Consider the following 26123-nt stretch of genomic DNA (forward strand, 5'->3'; position numbering starts at 1 on the left):
TCTAGGGGTGTGTTCACACATAAAAAGTGTACATTTCCGCTCCTGTCAGGTACTGATAGAAAACTGATGCAAAACTGACAGGACCGGACCAGAAATGCACAGATTAATGTGTGAACCAAGCTTTAGGGCCCTTTTCCATTTGCGGAGTGATGCGAGTGCGGCTACCTAGCTGCATCGCATTACTTATGCTGCTGGCCGCGTCACTTCAAGACATCAAGTGTATGGAGGGGACGGTGGGCAGATGTGGCTGTACGAGAATCTGCACCATTTTCTCAGATCGCTCCGCACCGCTTCACACACAATGCACGCAGTGGAAACTGTTAGGATGCCCGCGGAGCCGCATCACACTGCATAGAATGGAAACGGGCCCTAAGTTGGACTTTAATTAACAAATTCAGTTAAACTGAGCAAAGCTTTTGTGCAGCCCCACAAATTCCTGAGTAGACCAATTAAATAAATAAAAACTGACAAGCCAGGTTTTACATCTCTCCCTCCAGAAGACCTTGTCAGTTATCTGTCTGAAGCTGAGTGGGGGCTGAGATTACACAGAAATTATTGCCAGCTCAGAAATCAGTGCTCTTCTAAAGTACAAAAAATGATTGGTGGCACAAACACTCATAACAGCATCTAATGCGTTAAGCACGTTACTCTTCTTATATCTATTTATATACATACATTATACAAACTTTCTTCTATTCTACAGTGACTCCTGTTTAGAATCTAAGTATTTCCAACTAACAATGTGATTACATTAGAAAACTGGGGTGAAGCCAGTCCTCTACATACCTCCCCATTCACAGAGAAGTGACACTGATGCTTTCCATCTTCCCACAGTGCCTCACACAGGAAGCACGTGAGTATGCCACACGCAAGATGGCCGCCCCCACATGGAGGTAATGTGACGTTATTACAAAGCGTCAGATAGTAGGCTGACCATGGAAGCAGCGGTGCTGCTGCGTGTGAAGAGGAAGCGGGGAGCGGACCCTGCGGAGGCGCTGATCATCAGCTGTAAGAGGCTGCGGACAGAGAACGAGGCGCAGGATGCCGGGGCGGTCACTAGGGAGCTCTTCCGGCTGGCAGCCACTGTCACCTCTCAGGTAGGATCCGCTCCTGTGTGCTATTATTGAGTCAGGCATGGGAGGTTGTGCTGCAGTTTGGGTGGAAGTAATGATACATGAAATCGAATCCTCCTTACACCTGATTAACCACTTCACCACTGAGGGGTTTTTCTCCTTGAGCTTTTCAACTTTTAGTGCTCCTTCCATTCATTCGCCAATAACTTTCATTACTTATCACTAGAGATGGCCCGAACCTCTGATTTTAGGTTCGCGAACCTCTGCAAACGTTCGCGAACCACCATAGACTTCAATGGGAAGGCGAACTTCAAAATTTAGAAAAAAATTATGCTGGCCAGAAAAGTGATGGAAAAGATGTTTCAAGGCATCTAACACCTGCAGGGAGACATGGTTGAGTGGGATAGATGTCAAAAGTCCCAGAAATGTTTTTAAGTTTTCCACAGAGACTGTGTGTATGTAGTTGCTGCTAAATGGCTATCTGGGGTTCTCTTCGGACAACTGTTGAACACAAAATGCAAGGCCTTTCCTGGGTGGGCTTGAACCACCAACCTTTCGGTTAACAGCCAAATGCACTAACCGATTGTGCCACAGACACTGTGTATGCAGTTTCTGCTAAATGATTTTATGGGGATGTATGTGTCTTTTGGAGGGAGGAAGTAAGTCTGGTCCAGGAAGTTTAACACCACTTTTTCCTACAACGAAGCATTCACTGTGTGGCAGCAGAGTGGTGCAGCGGAAGTGTGCTGGGCCCATAACCCAGAGGCTGATGGATTGAAACCATCCCCTGCTAGGCATGATTTTATTTTTGCACCTCGCTTTATCACATGGGCAAAACTGTTTCCATAGCTCTGTAAGAGAAACTGTAATAAAGGCCCTGCCGTAACATAGATATTACGGTAGCTAAGACTCCTCCTGGGCCTTTCTTGGAGTTGAAGAGATGAGTGAAATGGCTGGCTTCAGCCTGTAATGTTAGTTGACCTGGGTTCGATTCCCGGCCAATGGTGGTATAGTGGTGAGCATAGCTGCCTTCCAAGCAGTTGACCTGAGTTTGATTCCTGGCCAATGTATGTGAGCTTGCTTTTGACAGCCTACAAATCCCTGGAAGACAAAATCAGAGAGAGAGGAGGGGAGGAAAAAAAAAACACAAGAACAAGATTAGCTCTCAAAATAGCTGTTGTCAGGTGCTATTTTAGGAATAACAATCAGCCAGGAGCAAGCTAACAAGAGCCTAACTAATCTACAGGGACACGAACGACTATAATGGCCGGCGCTACCTGCCTTATATAAGGAGGGGGGGGGGGGGGGGCTCCAGGAGATAGTTTAGCCTGATTGGCTACAACAAGCTTGCTGACTGTGATGTGGAGGGTCAAAGTTGACCCTAATGGTGCACTATGGGGGCGAATCGAACTTCCGGAATAGTTCGCGTTCGCATGCGAACCACCCTAAGTTCGCCTGGAACCATTCGCGGGCGAATCGTTCGGGCCATCTCTACTCATCACAACAGAATGATCTATATCTTGTGTTTTTTCACCACCAATTAGGCTTTCATTGGGCGGTACATTTATGTTAAGAATTATTTTATTTTAAATGCATTTTAACTCGAATATTAAGAAAAAAAAATGAAGAAAATCATTTTTTAGATTTTGGCCATTATGGTTTTTAAATAAAACATTACACTGTGGATAAAACCCACACATTTTATTTGCCCGTTTGTCCCGGTTATTACGTTTAAAATATTTCCCTTGTACAATGTATGGCGCCAATATTTTATATGGAAATAAAGGTGCATTTTTTTTTTATTTTTTTTTTTTAGTTTTGCGTCCATCACTAAATAAAAGCCCTTATTTTCAAAAATAACAGTAATATACCCTCTTGAGAGACACACATTAAAGTTCACTCCCAAAGGTAACTATATGTGGTTGTTGTTGTTTTTTTTTTTTATGCAAAATGTTTTTGAGGGTAACTATGGGAGAGTGTAGGAGATAAGGGGTTAATTTTAAATGTCTTTTTATTAAAAAAAAAATGCATGTAGGTGTAATTTAACTTTTTGGCCACAAGATGTGCTCACTCATTATTTTCTTGTTAGCGTACTAGCAGGAAATAATGCATGGATGTGTACCTTTTTTTTTCGAATTGATCGTGGCATTTCATTGATGCCAGCGACAGGGCTGTGGAGTCGGAACAAAAATCATCCAACTCCTCAGTTTATGAATCCACCGACTCCAGGTACCCAAAATTGCTCTGACTCTTCAGTTTATTGAAACCACCAACTTTGACTCCTCGACTCCACAGCCCTGGCCAGTGATCATTGCGATGTGGACTCCGATAAGTGAATGGGAACTGTGTTGGGAACAGGTAGTGACGCGAAAGAGTGAGCAGGAGCGCAGCGGTCGCGGCGGAGATGTGTAAATCTGTCCTGGTCGAGATTGGGTCAGACTATAGTGTAACCCTCGGTGATAAGGAATTGTAGCCATAAAACACTTTCCTGGTAGTAAATGGCTTCTAAGAGCAGGAAAGAGACAAAAAGGGTCAATAGTTCATAGATTTTAGCGCTGGCATACTCTAATGAATGTGTTTTTGAGAAATGTCATGAAACAGTAAAAACTAAATAGATTTAAATATAAAACTGTGGGATAACTAAAAAAAGTCATATTTAGAAGAATGGATATAATTGTTTATCTCCTTAGTTTATTTTCACCTCGGATGTCCTTTAGGGCCCTTTTCCACTAGCAGTCGCTAGCGTTCACGCTGAACGCTAGCGACTGCTGAATCGCAAAAGGTAAAAAATTACCGACGATTCCCCGACGTTTGCGGACGCGATTTTGCTATGCTATGCACTGCATAGCAAAATCGCGGCAAATATCGCTCCGTGCCGCGATCGCGTTTCAGGCAAAAACGAATCGCGGTAGTGGAAATACCCTACCGTGATTCCTATGTTATTTAGCAAACCCTAGCGATTGTAAAATCGCTAGCGGTTTGCGATTTTGCGATTCCGCTGGCGCAAACGCGCTAGTGAAAAAGGGCCCTCAAAGTGTAACTGTTGGGCATAAAATCAAAAATCAATTCTTTATTTTTATCTGGTAAACAAGTAATAAGGATGCTAACCAGGCAATACAAAAGTTAAAATCGCTATTACTTTTCTTGTTAATAAATGATCATTCCCCAGTTTACCTGACTCTTATTTGGTACGTTGCCGCAAAAAGGAAGTTGCAGGGCATTCTGGGTTGTCTTTTTTTTGCTTCTTTATTTTCCCTCAGACTAAACTAATGTACAGAAGCAAAAAAGGACAACCCACCATGCCCTGCAACTTCCTTTGTGCGGCAACGTACCAAATAAGAGTCAGGTAAACTGGGGAATGATCATTTATCAGCAAGAAAAGTAATAGTGATTTTAACTTTTGGATTGCCTGATTAGCATGCTTATTACTTGTTCACCAGATAAAAATAAAGAATTTATTTTATGCTCAACGGTTACACTTTAACCACTTGAGGACCACAGTCTTTCTACCCCTTAAGGACCGGCCACTTTTTTTCCATTCAGACCACTGCAGCTTTCACGGTTTATTGCTCGCTCATACAACCTACCACCTAAATGAATTTTGGCTCCTTTTCTTGTCACTAATAAAGCTTTCTTTTGGTGCTATTTGATTGCTCCTGCGATTTTTACTTTTTATTATATTCATCAAAAAAGACATGAATTTTGGCAAAAAAATGATTTTTTTAACTTTCTGTGCTGACAATTTTCAAATAAAGTAAAATTTCTGTATACATGCAGCGCGAAAAATGTGGACAAACATGTATTTGATAAAAAAAAAAACCATTCAGTGTATATTTATTGGTATGGGTAAAAGTTATAGCGTTTACAAACTATGGTGCAAAAAGTGAATTTTGCCATTTTCAAGCATCTATGACTTTTCTGACCCCCTGTCATGTTTCATGAGGGGCTAGAATTCCAGGATAGTATAAATACCCCCCAAATGACCCCATTTTGGAAAGAAGACATCCCAAAGTATTCACTGAGAGGCATAGTGAGTTCATAGAAGATATTATTTTTTGTCACAAGTAAGCGGAAAATGACACTTTGTGACAAAAAAAAAGAAAAAAAAAAAGAATCCATTTCTTCTAACTTGCGACAAAAAAAATGAAATCTGCCACGGACTCACCATGCCCCTCTCTGAATACCTTGAAGTGTCTACTTTCCAAAATGGGGTCATTTGTGGGGTGTGTTTACTGTCCTCGCATTTTGGGGGGTGCTAATTTGTAAGCACCCCTGTAAAGCCTAAAGGTGCTCATTGGACTTTGGGCCCCTTAGCGCAGTTAGGCTGCAAAAAAGTGCCACACATGTGGTATTGCCGTACTCAAGAGAAGTAGTAGAATGTGTTTTGGGGTGTATTTTTACACATACCCATGCTGGGTGGGAGAAATATCTCTGTAAATGACAATTTTTTTCATTTTTTTTTACACACAATTGTCCATTTACAGAGTTATTTCTCCCACCCAGCATGGGTATGTGTAAAAATACACCCCAAAACACATTGTTCTACTTCTCCCGAGTACGGCGATACCACATGTGTGGCACTTTTTTGCACCCTAACTGCGCTAAAGGGCCCAAAGTCCAATGAGTACCTTTAGGATTTCACAAGTCATTTTGCGGAATTTGATTTCCAGACTACTCCTCACGGTTTAGGGCCCCTAAAATGCCAGGGCAGTATAGGAACCCCACAAATGACCCCATTTTAGAAAGAAGACACCCCAAGGTATTCCGTTAGGAGTATGGTGAGTTCATAGAAGATTTTATTTTTTGTCAAAAGTTAGCGGAAAATTGATTTTTATTGTTTTTTTCACAAAGTGTCATTTTCCACTAACTTGTGACAAAAAATAAAATCTTCTATGAACTCACCATACTCCTAACGGAATACCTTTGGGTGTCTTCTTTCTAGAATGGGGTCATTTGTGGGGTTACTATACTGCCCTGGCATTTTAGGGGCCCTAAACCGTGAGGAGTAGTCTTGAAACCAAATGTCGCAAAATGACCTGTGAAATCCTAAAGGTACTCATTGGACTTTGGGCCCCTTAGCGTACTTAGGGTGTAAAAAAGTGCCACACATGTGGTACCGCCGTACTCAGGAGAAGTAGTATAATGTGTTTTGGGGTGTATTTTTACACATACCCATGCTTAGTGGGAGAAATATCTCTGTAAATGACAATTGTTTGATTTGTTTTACACACAATTGACCATTTACATAGAAATTTCTCCCACCCAGCATGGGTATGTGTAAAAATACACCCCAAAACACATTATACTACTTTTCCTGAGTACGGCGGTACCACATGTGTGACACTTTTTTGCAGCCTAGGTGCGCTAAGGGGCCCAACGTCCTATTCACGGGTCATTTTGAGGCATTTGTTTTCTAGACTACTCCTCGCGGTTTAGGGCCCCTAAAATGCCAGGGCAGTATAGGAACCCCACAAGTGACCCCATTTTAGAAAGAAGACACCCCAAGGTATTCCGTTAGGTGTATGGCGAGTTCATAGAAGATTTTATTTTTTGTCACAAGTTAGTGAAAAATGACACTTTGTGAAAAAAACCCAATAAAAATCAATTTCCGCTAACTTTTGACAAGAAAATAAAATCTTCTATGAACTCGTCATACACCTAACAGAATACCTTGGGGTGTCTTTTTTTCTAAAATGGGGTCACTTGTGGGGTTCCTATACCGCCCTGGCATTTTACGGGCCCAAAACCGTGAGTAGTCTGGAAACCAAATGTCTCAAAATGACTGTTCAGGGGTATAAGCATCTGCAAATTTTGATGACAGGTGGTCTATGAGGGGGCGAATTTTGTGGAACCGGTCATAAGCAGGGTGGCCTTTTAGATGACAGGTTGTATTGGGCCTGATCTGATGGATAGGAGTGCTAGGGGGGTGACAGGAGGTGATTGATGGGTGTCTCAGGGGGTGGTTAGAGGGGAAAATAGATGCAATCAATGCACTGGGGAGGTGATCGGAAGGGGGTCTGAGGGGGATCTGAGGGTTTGGCCGAGTGATCAGGAGCCCACACGGGGCAAATTAGGGCCTGATCTGATGGGTAGGTGTGCTAGGGGGTGACAGGAGGTGATTGATGGGTGTCTCAAGGTGTGATTAGAGGGGGGAATAGATGCAAGCAATGCACTGGCGAGGTGATCAGGGCTGGGGTCTGAGGGCATTCTGAGGGTGTGGGCGGGTGATTGAGTGCCCTAGGGGCAGATAGGGGTCTAATCTGATAGGTAGCAGTGACAGGGGATGATTGATGGGTAATTAGTGGGTGTTTAGGGTAGAGAACAGATGTGAACACTGCACTTGGGAGGTGATCGGACGTCAGATCTGCGGGCGATCTATTGGTGTGGGTGGGTGATCAGATTGCCCGCAAGGGGCAGGTTAGGGGCTGATTGATGGGTGGCAGTGACAGCGGGTGATTGATGGGTGGCAGTGACAGGGGGTGATTGATGGGTGATTGATAGGTGATTGACAGGTGATCAGTGGGTTATTACAGGGAAGGACAGATGTAAATAATGCCCTGGCGAATTGATAAGGGGGGGTCTGAGGGCAATCTGAGCGTGTAGGCGGGTGATTGGGTGCCTGCAAGGGGCAGATTAGGGTCTGATCTGATGGGTAACAGTGACAGGTGGTGATAGGGGGTGATTGATGGGTAATTAGTGGGTGTTTAGAGGAGAGAATAGATGGAAACACTGCGCTTGGGTGGTGATCTGATGTCGGATCTGCGGGCGATCTATTGGTGTGGGTGGGTGATCAGTTTGCCCGCAAGGGCGGGTTACGGGCTGATTGTTGGGTGGCAGTGACAGGGGGTGATTGATGGGTGATAGGTGATTGGCAGGTGATTGACAGGTGATCAGTGGGTTATTACAGGGAAGGACAGATGTAATTAATGCACTGGTGAATTGATAAGGGGGGGGGGGGGGTCTGAGGGCAATCTGAGCGTGTGGGCGGGTGATTGGGTGCCCGCAAGGGGCAGCTTAGGGTCTGATCTGATAGGTAACAGTGACAGGTGGTGATAGGGGGTGATTGATGGGTGATTGATGGGTAATTAGTGGGTGTTTAGAGAAGATAACAGATGTAAACAATACATTTGGGAGGTAATCTGACGGCGGGTTTGCGGGCGATCTAATGGTGTGGGTGATCAGATTGCCCGCAAGGGGCAGGTTAGGGGCTGATTGATGGGTGGCAGTGACAGGGGGTGACGGGGTGATTGATGGGTGATAGGTGATTGGCAGGTGATTGACAGGTGATCAGTGGGTTATTACAGGGAAGAACAGATGTAATTAATGCACTGGCGAATTGATAAGGGGGGGTCAGAGGGCAATCTGAGCGTGTTGGCGGGTGATTGGGTGCCCGCAAGGGGCAGATTAGGGTCTGATCTGATAGGTAAAAGTGACAGGTGGTGATAGGGGGTGATTGATGGGTGATTGATGGATAATTAGTGGGTGTTTAGAGGAGAGAATAGATGTAAACAATGGATTTGGGAGGTGATCTGATGACGGATCTGCGGGCGATCTATTGGTGTGGGTGGGTGATCAGATTGCCCGCAAGGGGCAGGTTAGGGGCTGATTGTTGGGTGGCAGTGACAGGGGGTGATTGATGGGTGATTGATGGGTGATTGACGGGCGATTGACAGGTTATCAGGGAAGATAGATGCATACAGTACACAGGGGGGGGGGGGTCTGGGGAGAATCTGAGGGGTGGGGGGGTGATCAGGAGGGGGCAGGGGGCAGGGGGGGGGATAAAAAAAAAATAGCGTTGACAGATAGTGACAGGGAGTGATTGATGGGTTATTAGGGGGGTGATTGGGTGCAAACAGGGGTCTGGGGGGTGGGCAGGGGGGGGTCTGAGGGGTGCTGTGGGCGATCAGTGGGCGGGGGGGGGCAGATCAGTGTGTTTGGGTGCAGACTAGGGTGGCTGCAGCCTGCCCTGGTGGTCCCTCGGACACTGGGATCACCAGGGCAGGAGGCAGCCTGTATAATACACTTTGTATACATTACAAAGTGTATTATACACTTTGTAGCGGCGATCGCGGGGTTAACATCCCGCCGGCGCTTCCGTATGGCCGGCGGGATGTTACGGCGGGTGGGCGGAGCCAGTTGCCGGGGGAAGCGCGCGTCATCAATGACGCGATCGCTCCCCCGGCATGCCTAAAGGACGCGCCGCCTGAAGGCGTATTGCGGTCCTTTAGGCGTCCACTTTGCCGCCGCCCATGGGCTGTGGGCGGTCGGCAAGTGGTTAACCACTTGCCGACCGGCCACTGCACAGGGGCGGCCGGAAAGTGGATCCCGCAAGGACCGCCGCATGCACAGAGGCGGCGGTCCTTGTACGGGCATGGGCGGCGCGATCGCGTCATTCGTGATTCGATCGGCTGCCGGGGACTGGCTCCGCCCACCTCGCGTTGTAACCCGCCGGCCGTTCGGAGGCGCCGGCGGGTTACTAGCATCCGGATCGCCACATACAAAGTGTATAATACACTTTGTAATGTATACAAAGTGTATTATACAGGCTGCCTTCTCTGGTGGTCCCAGTGTCTGAGGGACCACCAGGGCAGGCTGCAGCCACCCTAGTCTGCACCCAAGCACACTGATTTCCCCCCCCCGCCCCCTGATCGCCCACAGCACCCCTCAGACCCCCCCTGCCCACCCCCCAAACCACTGTGTACACCCAATCACCCCCCTAATCACCCATCAATCACTCCCTGTCACTACCTGTCAACGCTATTTTTTTAATGCCCTAAACTGCCCCCTGCTCCCTCCTGATCACCCCCCCCCCCCCTGTGTACTGTATGCATCTATCCCCCTGATCACCTGTCAATCACTCATCAATCACCCCCTGTCACTGCCACCCATCAATCAGCCCCTAACCTGCCCCTTGCGGGCAATCTGATCACCCACCCACACCAATAGATCGCCCGCAGATCCGACGTCCGATCACCTCCCAAGTGCAGTGTTTACATCTGTTCTCTACCCTAAACACCCACTAATTACCCATCAATCATCCCCTGTCACTGCCACCCATCAATCACCCCCTGTCACTGCCACCCATCAATCAGCCCCTAACCTGCTCCTTGCGGGCAATCTGATCACCCACCCACACCAATAGATCGCCCGCAGATCCGACGTCCGATCACCTCCCAAGTGCAGTGTTTACATCTGTTCTCTACCCTAAACACCCACTAATTACCCATCAATCATCCCCTGTCACTGCTACCTATCAGATTAGACCCCTATCTGCCCCTAGGGCGCTCAATCACCCGCCCACACCCTCAGAACGCCCTCAGACCCCAGCCCTGATCACCTCGCCAGTGCATTGCTTGCGTCTATTCCCTCCTCTAATCACACCTTGAGACACCCATCAATCACCTCCTGTCACCCCCTAGCACACCTACCCATAAGATCAGGCCCTAATTTGCCCGGTGTGGGCTCCTGATCACTCGGCCAAACCCTCAGATCCCTCTCAGACCCCCTTCCGATCACCTCCCCAGTGCATTGATTGCATCTATTTTCCCCTCTAACCACCCCCTGAGACACCCATCAATCATCTCCTGTCACCCCCCTAGCACTCCTATCCATCAGATCAGGCCCAATACAACCTGTCATCTAAAAGGCCACCCTGCTTATGACCGGTTCCGCAAAATTCGCCCCCTCATCGACCTGTCATCAAAATTTGCGGATGCTTATACCCCTGAACAGTCATTTTGAGACATTTGGTTTCCAGACTACTCACGGTTTTGGGCCCCTAAAATGTCAGGGCGGTATAGGAACCCCACAAGTGACCCCATTTTAGAAAAAGACACCCCAAGGTATTCTGTTAGGTGTATGACAAGTTCATAGAAGATTTTATTTTGTGTCAAAAGTTAGCAGAAATAGATTTTTGTTTTTTTTTCACAAAGTATCATTTTTCACTAACTTGTGACAAAAAATAAAATCTTCTATGAACTCGCCATACACCTAACGGAATATCTTGGGGTGTCTTCTTTCTAAAATGGGGTCATTAGTGGGGTTCCTATACTGCCTTGGCATTTTAGGGGCCCTAAACCGTGAGGAGTAGTCTTGAAACAAAAATGACCTGTGAAATCCTAAAGGTACTCATTGGACTTTGGGCCCCTTAGCGCAGTTAGGGTGCAAAAAAGTGCCACACGTGGTATCGCTGTACTCAGAAGTAGTATAATGTGTTTTGGGGTGTGATTTTACACATACCCATGCTGAGTGGGAGAAATATCTCTGTAAATGAACAATTGTGTGTTAAAAAAAAAAAAAAAAAAAAAATTCAAACAATTGTCATTTACAGAGATATTTCTCCCACCCAGCATGGGTATGTGTAAAAATACACCCCAAAACACATTATACTACTTCTCCTGGGTACGGCAATACTACATGTGTGGCACTTTTTTGCAGCCTAACTGCGTTAAGGGGTCCAAAGTCCAATGAGCACCTTTAGGCTTTACAGGGGTGCTTACAATTTAGCACCCCCAAAATGTCAGGACAGTAAACACACCCCACAAATGACCCCATTTTGGAAAGTAGACACTTCAAGGTATTCAGAGAGGAGCATAGGGAATCCGTGGCAGATTTCATTTTTTTTTGTCGCAAGTTAGAAGAAATGGAAACTTTTTTTTTTTTTTTGTCACAAAGTGTCATTTTCCGCTAACTTGTGACAAAAAATAATATCTTCTATGAACTCACTATGCCTCTCAGTGAATACTTTGGGATGTCTTCTTTCCAAAATGGGGTCATTTGGGGGTTATTTATACTATCCTGGAATTCTAGCCCCTCATGAAACATGTCAGGTGGTCAGAAAAGGCAGAGATGCTGGAAAATGGGAAAATTCACTTTTTGCACCATAGTTTGTGAACGCTATAACTTTTACCCAAACCAATAAATATAGGCTGAATTTTTTTTTTTTTTTTTTTTTTTTTTTTTTTTATCAAAAACATGTTTGTCCACATTTTTCGCGCTGCATGTTTACAGAAATTTTACTTTATTTGAAAAATGTCAGCACAGAAAGTTAAAAAAATCATTTTTTTTGCCAAAATTCATGTCTTTTTTTGATGAATATAATAAAAAGTAAAAATCGCAGCAGCAATCAAATAGCACCTAAAGAAAGCTTTATTAGTGACAAGAAAAGGAGCCAAAATTCATTTAGGTGGTAGGTTGTATGAGCGAGCAATAAACCGTGAAAGCTGCAGTGGTCTGAATGGAAAAAAAAAAAGTTCCTGGTCCTTAAGGGGGGTAAAGCCCACGGTCCTCAAGTGGGTAAGCAGCAGGGGGAAGGTGGAGTTGCCCCAGAATTTTCAAAAGTTCAAGTTGGATATGCAATCTTCAGAATATAAAGAGGTATCTTACCTCTTCAGATGACAAACCACCAAAGAAAGTGGGATATTTTTTGGGATAGGATTTATGAAGACACAATAATAAGACATGTTTCAAAGGTCTCTGCCCGCTTCCTCAGGTCAATAAAACAACAAGGGCCTTATCTCTGTGTGTGGAGTGTGTACCCAGCACCCAGATATTTGTACATGTTATCTATCTATCATGTAATTTAATTTAGAGTGGCATACAAGAGTGATGTGCAGATACTCTGCAGAAAAGTTAGGGGATTCTTCCTTTATTACATTCTTCACGCATGATCTGAACCAGGATAAAGCTGGGAATACACTGTACGTTTTTGCCACTCGATTTTGCACCCGATCGTTTTCCGCACTCAATTTTGCACCCGGTTCTCTTATCTTCCATTTGTTTTCCTTATCTTTTCGAATTGTTCCCTATGCGAAATCGAGCGTGGAATCGATCCGGCGGGAGATCGGACATGCCGGAAATTATCAATCGAGCCATCTTAATGGCTCAAAAATGTACCGTGTATTCCAGGCATTAAACACCTCTGTGTTCAATGGGCACAACATTGTCAGTGTATTCACATCAGCTATGCAGGTAGTGCATAGTAATACTGTATTACATATTTTTCAGACCACAAGACTTGTGATCCAAATGCACCCATATGCTCCTCCCCACAATCCTGTGGCAGATCCCCCTACTACGGCACAGAGATCCCCCTATGTCACACAGTCCCGCTACAGCACATTGCCCCATGTCACACAGCCCCGTTATGGCACATTGTCCCATTTCACACAGTCCTGCTATGGCACATTGTCCCATGTCACACAGTCCTGCTATGGCACATTGTCCCATGTCACACAGCCCCGCTATGGCACATTGTCCCATGTCACACAGCCCCGCTATGGCACATTGTCCCATGTCACACAGCCCCGCTATGGCACATTGTCCCATGTCACACAGCCCCGCTATGGCACATTGTCCCATGTCACACAGCCCCGCTATGGCACATTGTCCCATGTCACACAGCCCCGCTATGGCACATTGTCCCATGTCACACAGCCCCGCTATGGCACATTGTCCCATGTCACACAGCCCCGCTATGGCACATTGTCCCATGTCACACAGCCCCGCTATGGCACATTGTCCCATGTCACACAGCCCCGCTATGGCACATTGTCCCATGTCACACAGCCCCGCTATGGCACATTGTCCCATGTCACACAGCCCCGCTATGGCACATTGTCCCATGTCACACAGCCCCGCTATGGCACATTGTCCCATGTCACACAGCCCCGCTATGGCACATTGTCCCATGTCACACAGCCCCGCTATGGCACATTTAAAAAAACCAAACAGAGGCTGCTTTATTGCAGCGGCACAAGTAATTTGCTTTTTGATTTTGATTTTTGTGGAGTAAGCACTGCTACTACTGTATATACGAGCTATTTATGATTACTGTTATCTGAGATATAGAACATTTTATCAGGTTTTTTTTTTTTTTCTTTTTAATTAGTTTAAATGTATTAGTAGTTGGTGCATTTTCTTTGAGTCCAACTCTAGGACCCAATAACTTTTTTGTTTGTTTCATGAACTGAGGAGTCCGATCTTTTTTGTACAGACTTCTCAGCCTTAGAATCTACAGCCCAACCGGAGTTGAGACCTATGGCAGCTGCCATATATTTACTTTTAAACAATACCAGTTGCCTGGCGTGCTTTTCATCTTTCTGGTCAATAGTGTCTGAATCACACACCTGAAAAAAGTATTCAGCTAACCTTGTCAGATTTTTGTCAGAAACATCTGATCTGCGTGCTTGTTCATAGTCTATAGCTAAAATTATTAAAGGCAAAGGATCAGCAGGACAGCCAGGTCAGGTTCCATATGTCTTTCACTTCGGGCTCCCTTTAAGCCGATTAACATAGGTCTCAATCTACCACAGGTACATTTTTGTTGGCTAAAGTGCAGTTCTGGACTTGCATAATCATTTAACTCTTCTCTGTGTTTAGGATGAACCTATTCAGAAGTATGTACATGAGGCTCTGTCCCGTGATCGAGCCAAGCAGGCACTTCAACCCTCGCTTGGCAACTTACAGCGAATACAGAAAGACCTACGAGACTGTAAAGAAGCAGAACGCCAAGAAAGCCGGTATCGTTTGATATCAAGTCTCCGCCCACAGTGTGATGATGATACAGGTACAGGCGGTAGCCAGCCTTCCAGCCCTGTGACAGATCCTGTGACTGCACCACAGCACGCTGAGGCTTCTGTGCATGAAAACCAAAGCCCTGAGATCAAGGATGGTGGCAGTTTCCAGGTCTTTGATATGGTGCATGAGGAAGAAGAAAGCAAGACTGATAAGGTCTGTGTGCTAGCTCAGTTAATAGATACTGAACTTTTGCCTGAAACCCCAGCATGTGCTAGTCACTGTGATCACTTCACTATTTAATGACTCGTGAGAATGGGAAATAAAAAGATGTAAAATCTTAAAGAGAACAGGTTCCATACTTACCTGGGGCTTCATTGAGGCCTAGAGATGAAGAAGGGGGCCATTTTTTTAACTTACCTGGGGCTTCCTCCAGCCCCTTAAGCATGGATGTGTCCCTCGCAGTCCTCCATTAAGACGCAATCTTCTCCTGTATGCGGCTCAGTGACGTCAGCAGGGGGCCTTTGCACATGCGCGGACCATCTGCGCAAGTGCAGAAGACCTCGGCTGGCGTCACTGTCATACTAAGCCTGACTGAGCCGCGTACCGGGGTTGGATTGCGGCTGAACGGAGGATTCCAGGCGGACTGCGGGAGGCACGTGGGAGGACGGCGAGGCATGCTTCCATGCCTGTGGGGTTGGAGGAAGCCCCGGGTAAGTAAAAAACAGCCATTTTCTTCATCTCAGAGTCTCTTCAAGCCCCCTTGAGGCTGCTCTTCTCTCGCCGTCTCCTTGGGCACACGACGGTGGAGCATGCCGGGCCACGCATGCAGTACCATTTAAAGGGACCTCCAGTGTGTATTATGCACTCTAAGGGTCCTCTTCTAATGGTGAGTTATAATTACCTGCTGAGTCTTTAATCCCTCCCATAGCCCGGGGCTGCCAGTTTTTGGCGTGTAGCCCTGCCCCCTGCTAACAAAAATGCCATGGTGTTTTCCCTATCTCAAGTAGAGACAATACCATGGTATTTTTTATTTTTGGGGGGTTGTGCTACATGCCAGAAACTGGGGCCTCAGGGCAAGGAGAGGGATTCTGGGGGTTAACACACAGCAGATAATTATAAATTTCTACAGTATTAGAAGGTGACCCGTTGAATGTATAATATACACTGGAGGTCTGCGTCAAAAACAGAACCATGATCTTGTGATGGGTTCAGTAATTAATTAGTATTGGTATGTTGCTGCTTTTATTATAACTAAAAGGTGTTGCGAAAGATGTCGAAGTACATGACAATGTTTTCCTTACTTGCCTTGCCTTGGTCTATTAACATAAATGGATGTAAGTGCTTTAGAACTTTAGAAAGTATTCTAGAAACCTCAGAGATGGAAGACAAAAAAAAAAAACAGGAGAAGCAGAAGCCTTCTAAGTGTAGTGGTTATTTTTTTCCCGTAGGGTGGTGATATATTAACTGAAGGCACCCAAAATATATAAAACATGGTCAGAGGCCTCACTAGGGTTGGTGTCACTGGGTGCGGAAACTCAAGTTGTCACCCCTCTCTTTACCCACGAACCTCAAACCTCACCAGGAACCTCACAAAACCAATAATACTATTTTATAGTTTTGTTTTTTTTTAAAAAATTCTATATTCACATAGCCTTACTCCACTCTCCATTAGCCTGAAACTTGGTGTCACCCCCGCTGCTAGTGACACTTGGTGCGGTCTGCACCTACCGCACCACCTAGTGACACCACTGAACATAGTTATAGTCACCCTGTTGGAGGGTTAGAATTTCATGATATGGTTTTATTTTTCAGGGCAGCCAGCGACCACGTATAACTCTCAGGGCTGAGTGGGGAGGGTACATCCCTACAAGCTGGTATCTGGTTGCTTGTCATTGCAACCCAGACTTGTGAATATCCAGTTATTTTAACCTATACTCTTGTCAGTCCTTACTGACCATACTACATTAGATTGTGCTCCTGGTGACTCGGTTTTCTTTCTTCTAAGCCTAGTGTTTCTGTAGGGGTGCAACCCAAGGTAAATCCCACTGATGCTGAGTATTTGCAAAAATGCATCTGGATTATTTTCCTTGTTGTGAAGTCCTGTCACTCACTCAGGTCTCTGCTTTTCTTGTGGTTGCTCACCAAGGGTGCAAGTTGTGGTCAGTGAAGGTGGGGGGTGGGGCGAACAATTGCAGATACTGCAGTATAGTAGATAAGGTATCAGTTGGTTGAAGGCGCCCAACTATAAATATTAAAAGAATATTTTGTAGACACAAGGTGAAGCGATGGCACCAACCTGTGTATGCAATAGTTAATCCCCATTGTAGGCACAATGGTGTTAATCGTGCTTGGTCACAGCTGTACTGTATTTCTGTAACCAAGCATGATTAACGACGCAAAACAGCTGTTAGCTGTTCAGATTCGTCTGTCCTTGCCACCCACCAGCCTGGAAGTCCTGATCTGCTTTCTGTACTAACACTGTTGTACCTACATTGGGAATAAACTTTTCCATAGACAGGTCGGTGCTGTGGCTCCACCTGTCTGCATTCATCCAATGCGGCGTTGGCTGCTATTTCAACTAGTACAGCCTAAAATCCCCCAAGCTCACATATGGCACAAGATTGATTTTGACGTCTCAAACTACAAAGTCCCACTATCAGAGATGCTGGCGCTCGCTCCTTGCTTCTGTTCTTGGAAGTGTAAACACAAAACAATATTATTAGGAGGTAGGGAGGTAAGAATTGGATTTTCCTTACTGATAATAAAAGATTGATGATGGTTTCCATGAATTTCTTTTATTGGCAAGCGGACGGCGCTTTTTTTTTAGTCAAAAGCCTGCTTCTTCCTGTATAGTGTAACCTCTGACACAGGAGATCAGGGTTTGAATCCCGGCTCTTTGTGTTCAGTAAACCAGTACCTATTAAGTAAGGCGTCCTTAGGCTAGACTCCCTAACACTGTTACTGCCTACTGAGCGTACCCTAGTGGCTGCAGCTCAATTGCTTTGAGTTCACCAGGAGAAAAGAGATGGATTTTGTTTTTTCTGTTGTTGGTTGACCATTACTAAATAGACTTTACCTATGCACCTTTTTATGAATGTTTACATTTTATGTGTAACAGCATGGGCCTTTTCTCATTTATTTGCAGAAGGAAGACCCTGAAACAATTACATGTAACTCTGTGAAAATGATCCGGGAGCGACTGGCCGTGTCTGAGGAAGGGCTCGGCGCAGAGCACAGAGAGAACCAAGAGGAGTTTGTGTATGACATCTACTATGCAGAGTCCTCTCCACATACCTGGATCCAGGACATCCTGTCTGTTCAACCCTACTCATGTGAGCAGGAACTGGTAAGACAGCACTGGGTGGATTTATCAGACCAGGACACAGGAAACTGAAAGAGGAGTTGAGTAGTTGCTAACTAGTCAGAATCCTTATCTCTGCTAACAGCTAAAACCTTATTGGGTGCTCTAGTTTTAGAGGTGCCAGACTTGATAAATCCTGTAATTGAAACCAAAATCTATTTTTAAAGAGAAACCGAGGCGATCCTAAAGCAAAAAAGCAGATACTTGCTCCTCCAGAGACTTCCCACATCTTGCTGCCCACTGATTGGGGCTCCTTTGACAATCGTGACTGCACTCTTTACGAGGCTGTGGAGTTGGAGTCGAGGAATCTGAGCAATTTTTGGGTACCTGGAGTCGTGGCTTCATAAACTGAGGAGTGGGTTGATTTTTGTACCGACTCCACAGCTCTGACCCTTTATGCACGAGCATGGCTGTGCCTGGGCAGGAGCACAGAGCCACTGGCCAAACTCGTGCATGAACAGCCACGTAACATGTCTGACAAGGTCTTGTCTGATGTGTTTTGAGGGTCCGTGAGCAGCAACAGTGGGGTCCAATAGGACTGTGAGGGAAGCCTCAGCAGGATCCAGAGGATTCCCTCCTCGTAGGTAGGGTTTTTTTTTTTAATATTTTTCATCTCTGGTAAACATTAAAGCAGATTAGATCTGTTTCCATGAAAAGTTTAAATCCGTAATGCTGCAGCCCTACAATGCAACATAGTTCTCAATAACATAATCAAGTTATAAGAAAGTACCGGTGGGCATCAGCAGATGCTGAAGTACTGTAGGAAGTTGAAAGGTTTGGCGATCTTTGCTCTGCCCATTCCTCATAGGAGCACTGTATTGCTTCTGGTGCATACCTGAGGGTGGGCGCATGGGTTACATTTCCACAACCTGGAAGTGCAGGAAATACTGGTGACTGCTAGAGTTCACTTTGGCTTTTAACTTATCGAAAGACATTCCTGCATGGTAAGGAGAACTGCAGTGAACACCATTGGTAATCTTTGATGGCCACAGTTCAGGTCTGCTTTGAGATGTGATTGCTGAACATATAAGTAGATGCCAGATTTCCCAGTATCAACAGTGAGACTGGGGGCGAGGCAAGGACTTAACTGTGTGAAGATTGCAGCTTACAGCACTGGAAGTCTCTACCACTTATGGATGTGTTTGTTCATATGTGAAACTTCTGCATGGTTGTTGTCACCAGCCAATACAATTTTATATACTGAGCAGGAGATAGCTGTCATATTCAGTACATCCACCAGATGTCATCCTAATCCCTACAAAGCACTAAGCTAAATTGCCTATCTTACATTTCCTACCAAAGTTGAAGATAAAACAGAAAAAGAGCCAGAAAGGTTCAAACAGGAGAGTTACAGTGGGTTGCAAAAGTATTTGGCCCCCTTGAAGCTTTCCACATATTGTCACATTACTGCCACAAACATGAATCCATTTTATTGGAATTCCACATGAAAGACCAACACAAAGTGGTGTACACGTGAGAAGTGGAACGAAAATAATACATGATTCCAAACATATTTTTTTTTTACAAATAAATAACTGCAAAGTGGTGTGTGCATAATTATTTGGCCCCCTCTGATCTGAGTGCAGCCAGTTGCCTATAGACATTGCCTGATGAGTGCTAATGACTTAATAGAGTGCACCTGTGTGTAATCTAATGTCAGTACAAATACAGCTGCTCTGTGAGGGCCTCAGAGGTTGTCTAAGAGAATCTTGGGAGCAACAACACAGTGAAGTCCAAAGAACACACCAGACAGGTCAGGGATAAAGTTATTGAGAAATTTAAAGCAAGCTTAGGCTACAAAAAGATTTCCAAAGCCTTGAACATCCTACGGAGCACTGTTCAAGCGATCATTCAGAAATGGAAGGAGTATGGCACAACTGTAACCCTACCAAGACAAGGCCATCCACCTAAACTCACAGGCCGAACAAGGAGAGCGCTGATCAGAAATGCAGTCAAGAGGCCCATGGAGACTCTGGACGAGCTGCAGAGATCTACAGCTCAGGTAGGAGACTCTGTCCATGGGACAACTATTAGTCATGCACTGTACAAAGTTGGCCTTTATGGAAGAGTGGCAAGAGGAAAAACGTTAACAGAAAGCATAAGAAGTCCCGTTTGCAGTTTGCCACAAGCCATGTGGGGGACACAGCAACCATGTGGAAGAAGGTGCTCTGGCCAGATGAGACCAAAATGGAACTTTTTGGCCAAAATGCAAAACGCTATGTGTGGCAGAAAACTAACACTGCACATCACTCTGAACACACCATCCCCACTGTCAAATATGGTGGTGGCAGCATCATGCTCGGGGGTGCATCTCTTCAGCAGGGACAGGGAAGCTGGTCAGAGTTGATGGGAAGATGGATGGAGCCAAATACAGGGCAAACTTGGAAGTAAACCTCTTAGAGACTGCAAAAGACTTGAGACTGGGGCGGAGGTTCACCTTCCAGCAGGACAATGATCCTAAACACAAAGCCAGGGCAACAATGGAATGGTTTAAAACACAACATATCTATGTGTTAGAATGGCCCAGTCAAAGTCCAGATCTAAATCCAATTGCTAATCTGTGGCAAGATCTGAAAACTGCTGTTCACAAGCGCTGTCCATCTAATCTGACTGAGCTGGAGCTGTTTTGCAAAGAAGAATGGGCAAGGATTTCAGTCTCTGGATGTGCAAAGCTGGTAGAGACGTACCCTAAAAGTCTGGCAGCTGTAATTGCAGCAAAAGGTGGTTCCACAAAGTATTGACTCAGGGGGCTGAATAATTACGCACACCCCACTTTGCAGTTATTTATTTGTAAAAAATGTTTGGAATCATGTACGGTTTTCGTTCCACTTCTCACATGTACACCACTTTGTATTGGTCTTTCACGTGGAATTCCAATAAAATTGGTGCATGTTTGTGGCAGTAATGTGACAAAATGTGTAAAACTTCAAGGGCCCGAATACTTTTGCAACCCACTGTATGTATGAATAAGACCGCCAGTATTCACAAAATCACAGGGCCTTCCTTTGAGTAGTAGTATTGTTTATCTTTTTTTTTTTCCCCCTCTCCAAGGGTTTACCTGATAAATATCCAAAGTTTTAAAACCATTTGGCTAACCACCATGAACCATATGGGAATAATGAGCTACCAAACTGTTTGGTTTTATTTTGTTGTTTGTTTTAATTTTTTATTTTTTAGACTTGTCCGTTATATCCCTAGTATGCATGCTTGCCCGCCCTTTTATGCACAGAACATTGTCTTACCCACTCACCTACTGCAGATTACAGAGATGGTATTACAATTCAAAAGTCTGTGAGGTGAGGCATTATGTTGAACCCCTTTTCTAATCCCATATACCACAATGCCTGCAGCGTTACATTCCCTCAAATTGTGGCAAAAAGCCCCATTGTTTGCTGTTGGTTTCTGCAGTGTTTGCTGACGACAAGCCTTGTTAGGTCCCCATCTGGCAGTGAGGCGAGGCCTTTGGCCAGCAATTCTTGTTTGGACCGCCATTGTTTCTCCAGGGTCCTTCTTGGGTCCTCTTAATATGCCCCAGTTTATGTAATTAAGCCCCTTTTATCTAAGGATGGCAACTGCTGCTTTCAGATATAAGCCCATAGGAGGCACCTTTTGAACACCCATGTCGAGTCCTACAAAAGTACATGCAGGGTAGTGAAAGTTCCCCAGATTTGGTGCGATCAGGCCACTTGTTGCTCGGCTGCTCCCTGGAATAGTTCACTGTAGGAATAAGTAAGAAAGAAGGGGCGCTCTGAGACTCCTAATAATTCAGATGGAAGCTCCAACAGGAGAAGTCTCACCTTATTCGACTGTGGCCAGCACAGCGTACACAGCCCCGATAAGCGTGCGTCCCTCTTGGCCTAGCCGGGGACCGGGCTCTCTACTCGAGCGTGGCGGATGTGACGTCACTCCTCGCCGACCTCATCACCGCTGTTGCTGGGAGGTTCAAACAGACGCCAGCGGTAGACGCACGGTATAGGCGTCAGTATTTCTGCACTATCAAGTCATTAATGACTTGATAAAGCAGAGGATGCACCTCTGTGAAACACGTTGTCTTTTAAATAAATTTTATACCTTTTATACCCTTTGATTTTTTAAGCTATAAGCGTAATAATAGCCGCATTTGTAGCGGCTTTTTTAACCCAACCCATCCCTATGCGGCTTTTTTAGCGTGCTGATCACGCAACTGCCATACAAACGCACCTTTACCGCGTCTATAGCGGATTTTATAACCACTCATGCGGAAATACTGACGCCTATACCGTGCGTCTACCGCTGGCATCTGTTTGATCCTCCCAGCAACAGCGGTGATGAGGTCGGCGAGGAGTGACGTCACATCCGCCACGCTCGAGTAGAGAGCCCGGTCCCCGGCTAGGCCAAGAGGGACGCACGCTTATCGGGGCTGTGTACGCTGTGCTGGCCACAGTCGAATAAGGTGAGACCTCTCCTGTTGGAGCTTCCATCTGAATTATTAGGAGTCCCATTGAGTCCTACAAAACACCTGGCTGGTACAGGGTAGCTGCTGATGGGCTGTCTTCAGCCTTCTATATGTCTTCACTGGCAGCCTCTCTTTCACCCCTGCTGTCAGACAAAATATTAGGTCTGCTATCAAGGAAGGCCCTCCTGGACCCCGTCCTCTGCTGCCTTTGCAAAGTAGACTCTCCTTTGGAACCTCTCAACTAGCAATTTTGATTCTACAAACAAATGCAGTTCATGTGGACAGGTCCTGCTTTTATGGAGGATCTGACCAATGGGTATACTACTAATCAGTGCCCAGTGGTGATGACATGTTGCAGGAAGTTGTCTGCAATGGTTTTCTGGGGATTGTCATTTAGACTGTGGGGGAATTGCATAAGCTTTTCTCTGTGCCCACTTAATGTTATCAACACATTGTCAGGATACCTGTGACTTTTTTTTTTTTATATGTTTCTGTTACTGGGAGTCCACATTGTTCTAGTGCTACAGCAGTGCTCACCTGGCATTAGTACCAGTAAAGTTGTGTGCCGTTTGCGCACGGCAAATTTACTGGCCTTTTGTGCACCAGGCCCTATATCTCATCTAGTGAATACCATTAACATCATATGCGATCAGAATTGGTATGTTTTGAGAATTTCGTACATCAGGCTCATAGCCTGAGGCCTGGAACCCACTAGAGTGGGGTTTTTTTTTTGAGCGTTTAGGGAGTGCTTTCAATAACTAGTGATTTTCCCTAAACGCTCTGTCAATGTAAATGTATGGTACGGATTTCACTAGAGCGATTGCGATTAAGTAAATCGCAATCACAGGACCTGCAGCATTTTGGGAGTGTTTTCATTCTAATGAGTTGTATAGGAGCAGGGAAATCGCTTCCAAAATAGCTTTCAAAACACTATCACAAATCGCTTGCGATAGCGCTTTCCAGTGAGTTCCAGGTCTCAAAGTGATTATTCCATTCTTGCTGATAATCGAGCAGTTGTTTTTTTTGTTTTTTTCAGACTTCAACATCTCAAGGGATTTTTAAAACCATATCTTAATTGCAGGGGCTTAAAGGGACACTTAAGTAAAAAAAAATAAAAATGAGTTTTACTCACCTGGGGCTTCCAATAGCCCTCTGCAGCTGTCCGGTGCCCTCGCCGTCTCCCTCCGATCCTCCTGGCCCCACCGGCAGCCACTTCCTGTTTCGTGACAGGAGCTGACAGGCTGGGGATGCGAGTGATTCTTCGCGTTCCTGGCCACAATAGCGCCATCTATGCTGCTATAGCATATATCATATACCATATAGCAGCATAGAGGGTGCTAATGTGTCTGGGAACGTGAAGAATCACTCGCGTCCCCAGCCTGTCAGCTCCTGTCACCGAAACAGGAAGTGGCTGCCGGCGGGGCCAGGAGGATCGGAGGGAGACGGCAAGGGTACCGGACAGCTGCAGGGGGCTATTGGAAGCCCTAGGTGAGTAAAACTCATTTTTTTTGTTTGACTTAAGTGTCTCTTTAACTTGGATAGCCCGAGCCCCCAGCAAAATTTGGCAGGTCACCCTAAATTACAAAATAACTTGGGTTCAACTGATCCAAACGATTTAACTAAAAGTGGAACTCTTCCTTAAAGTGTTTTTTTTTTTTTTTGTTTTTTTTTTTTTTTTACTGGTCGAGATATCTCTGGCCATTCGTCCCCTTCCCCAAAATTCATCCCAAAAAACTGTATTGTTAACCTATCCCACAGTTCAATAGTGCTCTGTCCATTAAGAAAGTGCAGTGCGACATCATAATTCTATACCCATGAGTGTCCGCAGGAGGGGGTAATGGGGGGGGGGGGGGTCAAACTTGTTGCAAACTGCAGCGATGGGCAAGAAGTGATCTGTGAGATCTCTCACTGGGGTGCGCTAGTACTGGAGGTTGTAGCCAGCAAAGTTTTGATTGATGGCCACGCCTATTTTCTGCAGCATGCCCCTTGCTATACCACTAGGTGCTGGATATAGGCACAAATTGTTGTGTCCATAGATGTGACCCCCCTGGGAGGGACATACTGATGTACTCTACTCTCACTGAGCTCCTGCAAGACACTTACTTGGAGTGGTGGCAGGACAAGTCATTTATACCCATGTTTTATGACTATACTATGGGATTTTGGTCTCCAGAGATTTCCCAGTGAACGGTGGTATAAACCTTGTCACACACCATATTTGCTTAGTAGGTTATTTGCTAATCTGGATGATTGAATTGCAGTCATTGTGATCTTGTCTAGGTGGCTGAAGATCCTGTGGAGGAAGAAATCTATGAGGATGAGGATGATGAGAATGAAGAAAGTAACTGGAGAAATGATTATCCTGATGAGGAGGATGAAGAAGACAGTGACAGAGAAGAGAGATATACGGGTAATTAACACCAACGTATCACCCTTTCCTTGATATTGTGGCGCTACAACAGCCATCTATAGGTTCACAAGCAGTAAGGCAAACTGATTGGGCCAAAACTACCCTTAATAAGGGTCTTGAATTTACAGGATCAGTCAAAATTTATTGCTGTAACTGGACTTTAGTATGCGGAATTATCAGAGTGCATAAACACCTTATTTTGGTCCAAAGATTGGTTATTTTGTCCCTTCTGTGTAGTATGAGAGGTTGACTATACAATCTGTTCATAGTATTCAAAATCTGTAGCACCTCATGCTATGTTTCTTGGGCTGGTCATACATACAACCTACTTGTTTCTTGAGCCAGTCAGCTGAATGCTATGTTGCCGGTTTTGTATTTACATTTATAACCCAGCCTCCACTGCATGTGATAGGCTGAATTGTGCTGCTGCCTCCCATTGGCCGAGAACTCAGAGGAGGTGGGCCGGTCATGTGATGTCGGGGGATGGCATTATTGCCTGGCAGGGAGAGTCCTCTAATGAGCCGGTTGGACTCGGCACTGATTTTAGAGATTTGGTGAGTGTATGAGACGCATGAACATGCATATATATGCTTTGCATGTTACTTTCATCAGGTCCACTGTCCACTCCCCCATTACACTGGTGATGTTTATGGGTACAGAGTTGATTTAGGTGTTTTTAAAGCAACCTCTGAGGTTAGCTACAGGCATATTTGCATACTTAACTCAGGATGGGGAAGCCTCTGGATTCTTAAGAGGCTTCCCCTGTCCTCTTCACCCAGGCCAATCCAGCGATGGAACCCCCAAAGCACACCCGAATTACGGGTCTGTGCTATTGCACAAGCTGTCAACAAGTGGCTTTTTGGAGGTCCCAGACCTGGAATGGGCCAGTGGAGGGGTACCAGACTCTTCCCCCCCCCCCCTCTCGAGGCGAGACAAGAAAAGGGGGCACTGGACATTTGGGCACCACCATAGACTATAATGTAAATTACGGGTATAGCAGCGCTCAGGAGGTAATTTAAGGGCTGGCAAAAGATGGAGCCCAAATTACGAAAAAAAGTGCAGTTAAGTGAATTGCATCTTGCCCCTGAGTCCATAGCAGCCTAGAGGGGAAATAGTAATTAATGCCCCGGAAAATTTGCAATAGCAGGGTGTGATGTTTTTCAGTTTCACCCTGCTCCCATATTTCCCGGCACCCTTTTTGCGTGTATGCCTCCTGAGGGGAGTATCCTGTAGGGGCAATGCATGCTGGGAGATGTAGTTTGATGGAAACTACATCTCCCGCATGCAAAATTGTGGCTGCCAGGTATATAGGAAATTACTGCGGTA

General features: G+C 45.4%; 2 protein-coding genes across 4 annotated transcripts in view; one reads left to right on the forward strand and one right to left on the reverse strand.

Annotated features, from left to right (window-relative positions):
• Positions 1 to 1059, reverse strand: part of PRMT7 (protein arginine methyltransferase 7) — a 162759-nt gene extending 161700 nt beyond the window's left edge. For all 3 annotated transcript variants that reach the window (XR_011024816.1, XR_011024815.1, XM_068260746.1), the window contains exon 1: positions 787 to 1059. The gene's annotated coding sequence lies outside the window, so the exon portion shown is untranslated. The remainder of the gene's footprint in view (positions 1 to 786) is intronic.
• The window catches only part of SLC7A6OS (solute carrier family 7 member 6 opposite strand), a 36830-nt gene continuing 11572 nt past the window's right edge, over positions 866 to 26123 (forward strand). Inside the window, exons 1-4 of the mRNA XM_068260751.1 lie at positions 866 to 1097; positions 14454 to 14804; positions 17737 to 17937; positions 24668 to 24797. Of these exons, the coding sequence (XP_068116852.1) occupies positions 936 to 1097; positions 14454 to 14804; positions 17737 to 17937; positions 24668 to 24797 (844 nt within the window). The 5' untranslated portion in view covers positions 866 to 935. The remainder of the gene's footprint in view (positions 1098 to 14453; positions 14805 to 17736; positions 17938 to 24667; positions 24798 to 26123) is intronic.

Source organism: Hyperolius riggenbachi, chromosome 11 (genome assembly GCF_040937935.1).
Source record: "Hyperolius riggenbachi isolate aHypRig1 chromosome 11, aHypRig1.pri, whole genome shotgun sequence".
NCBI classification, from domain to species: Eukaryota; Metazoa; Chordata; class Amphibia; order Anura; family Hyperoliidae; genus Hyperolius; species Hyperolius riggenbachi.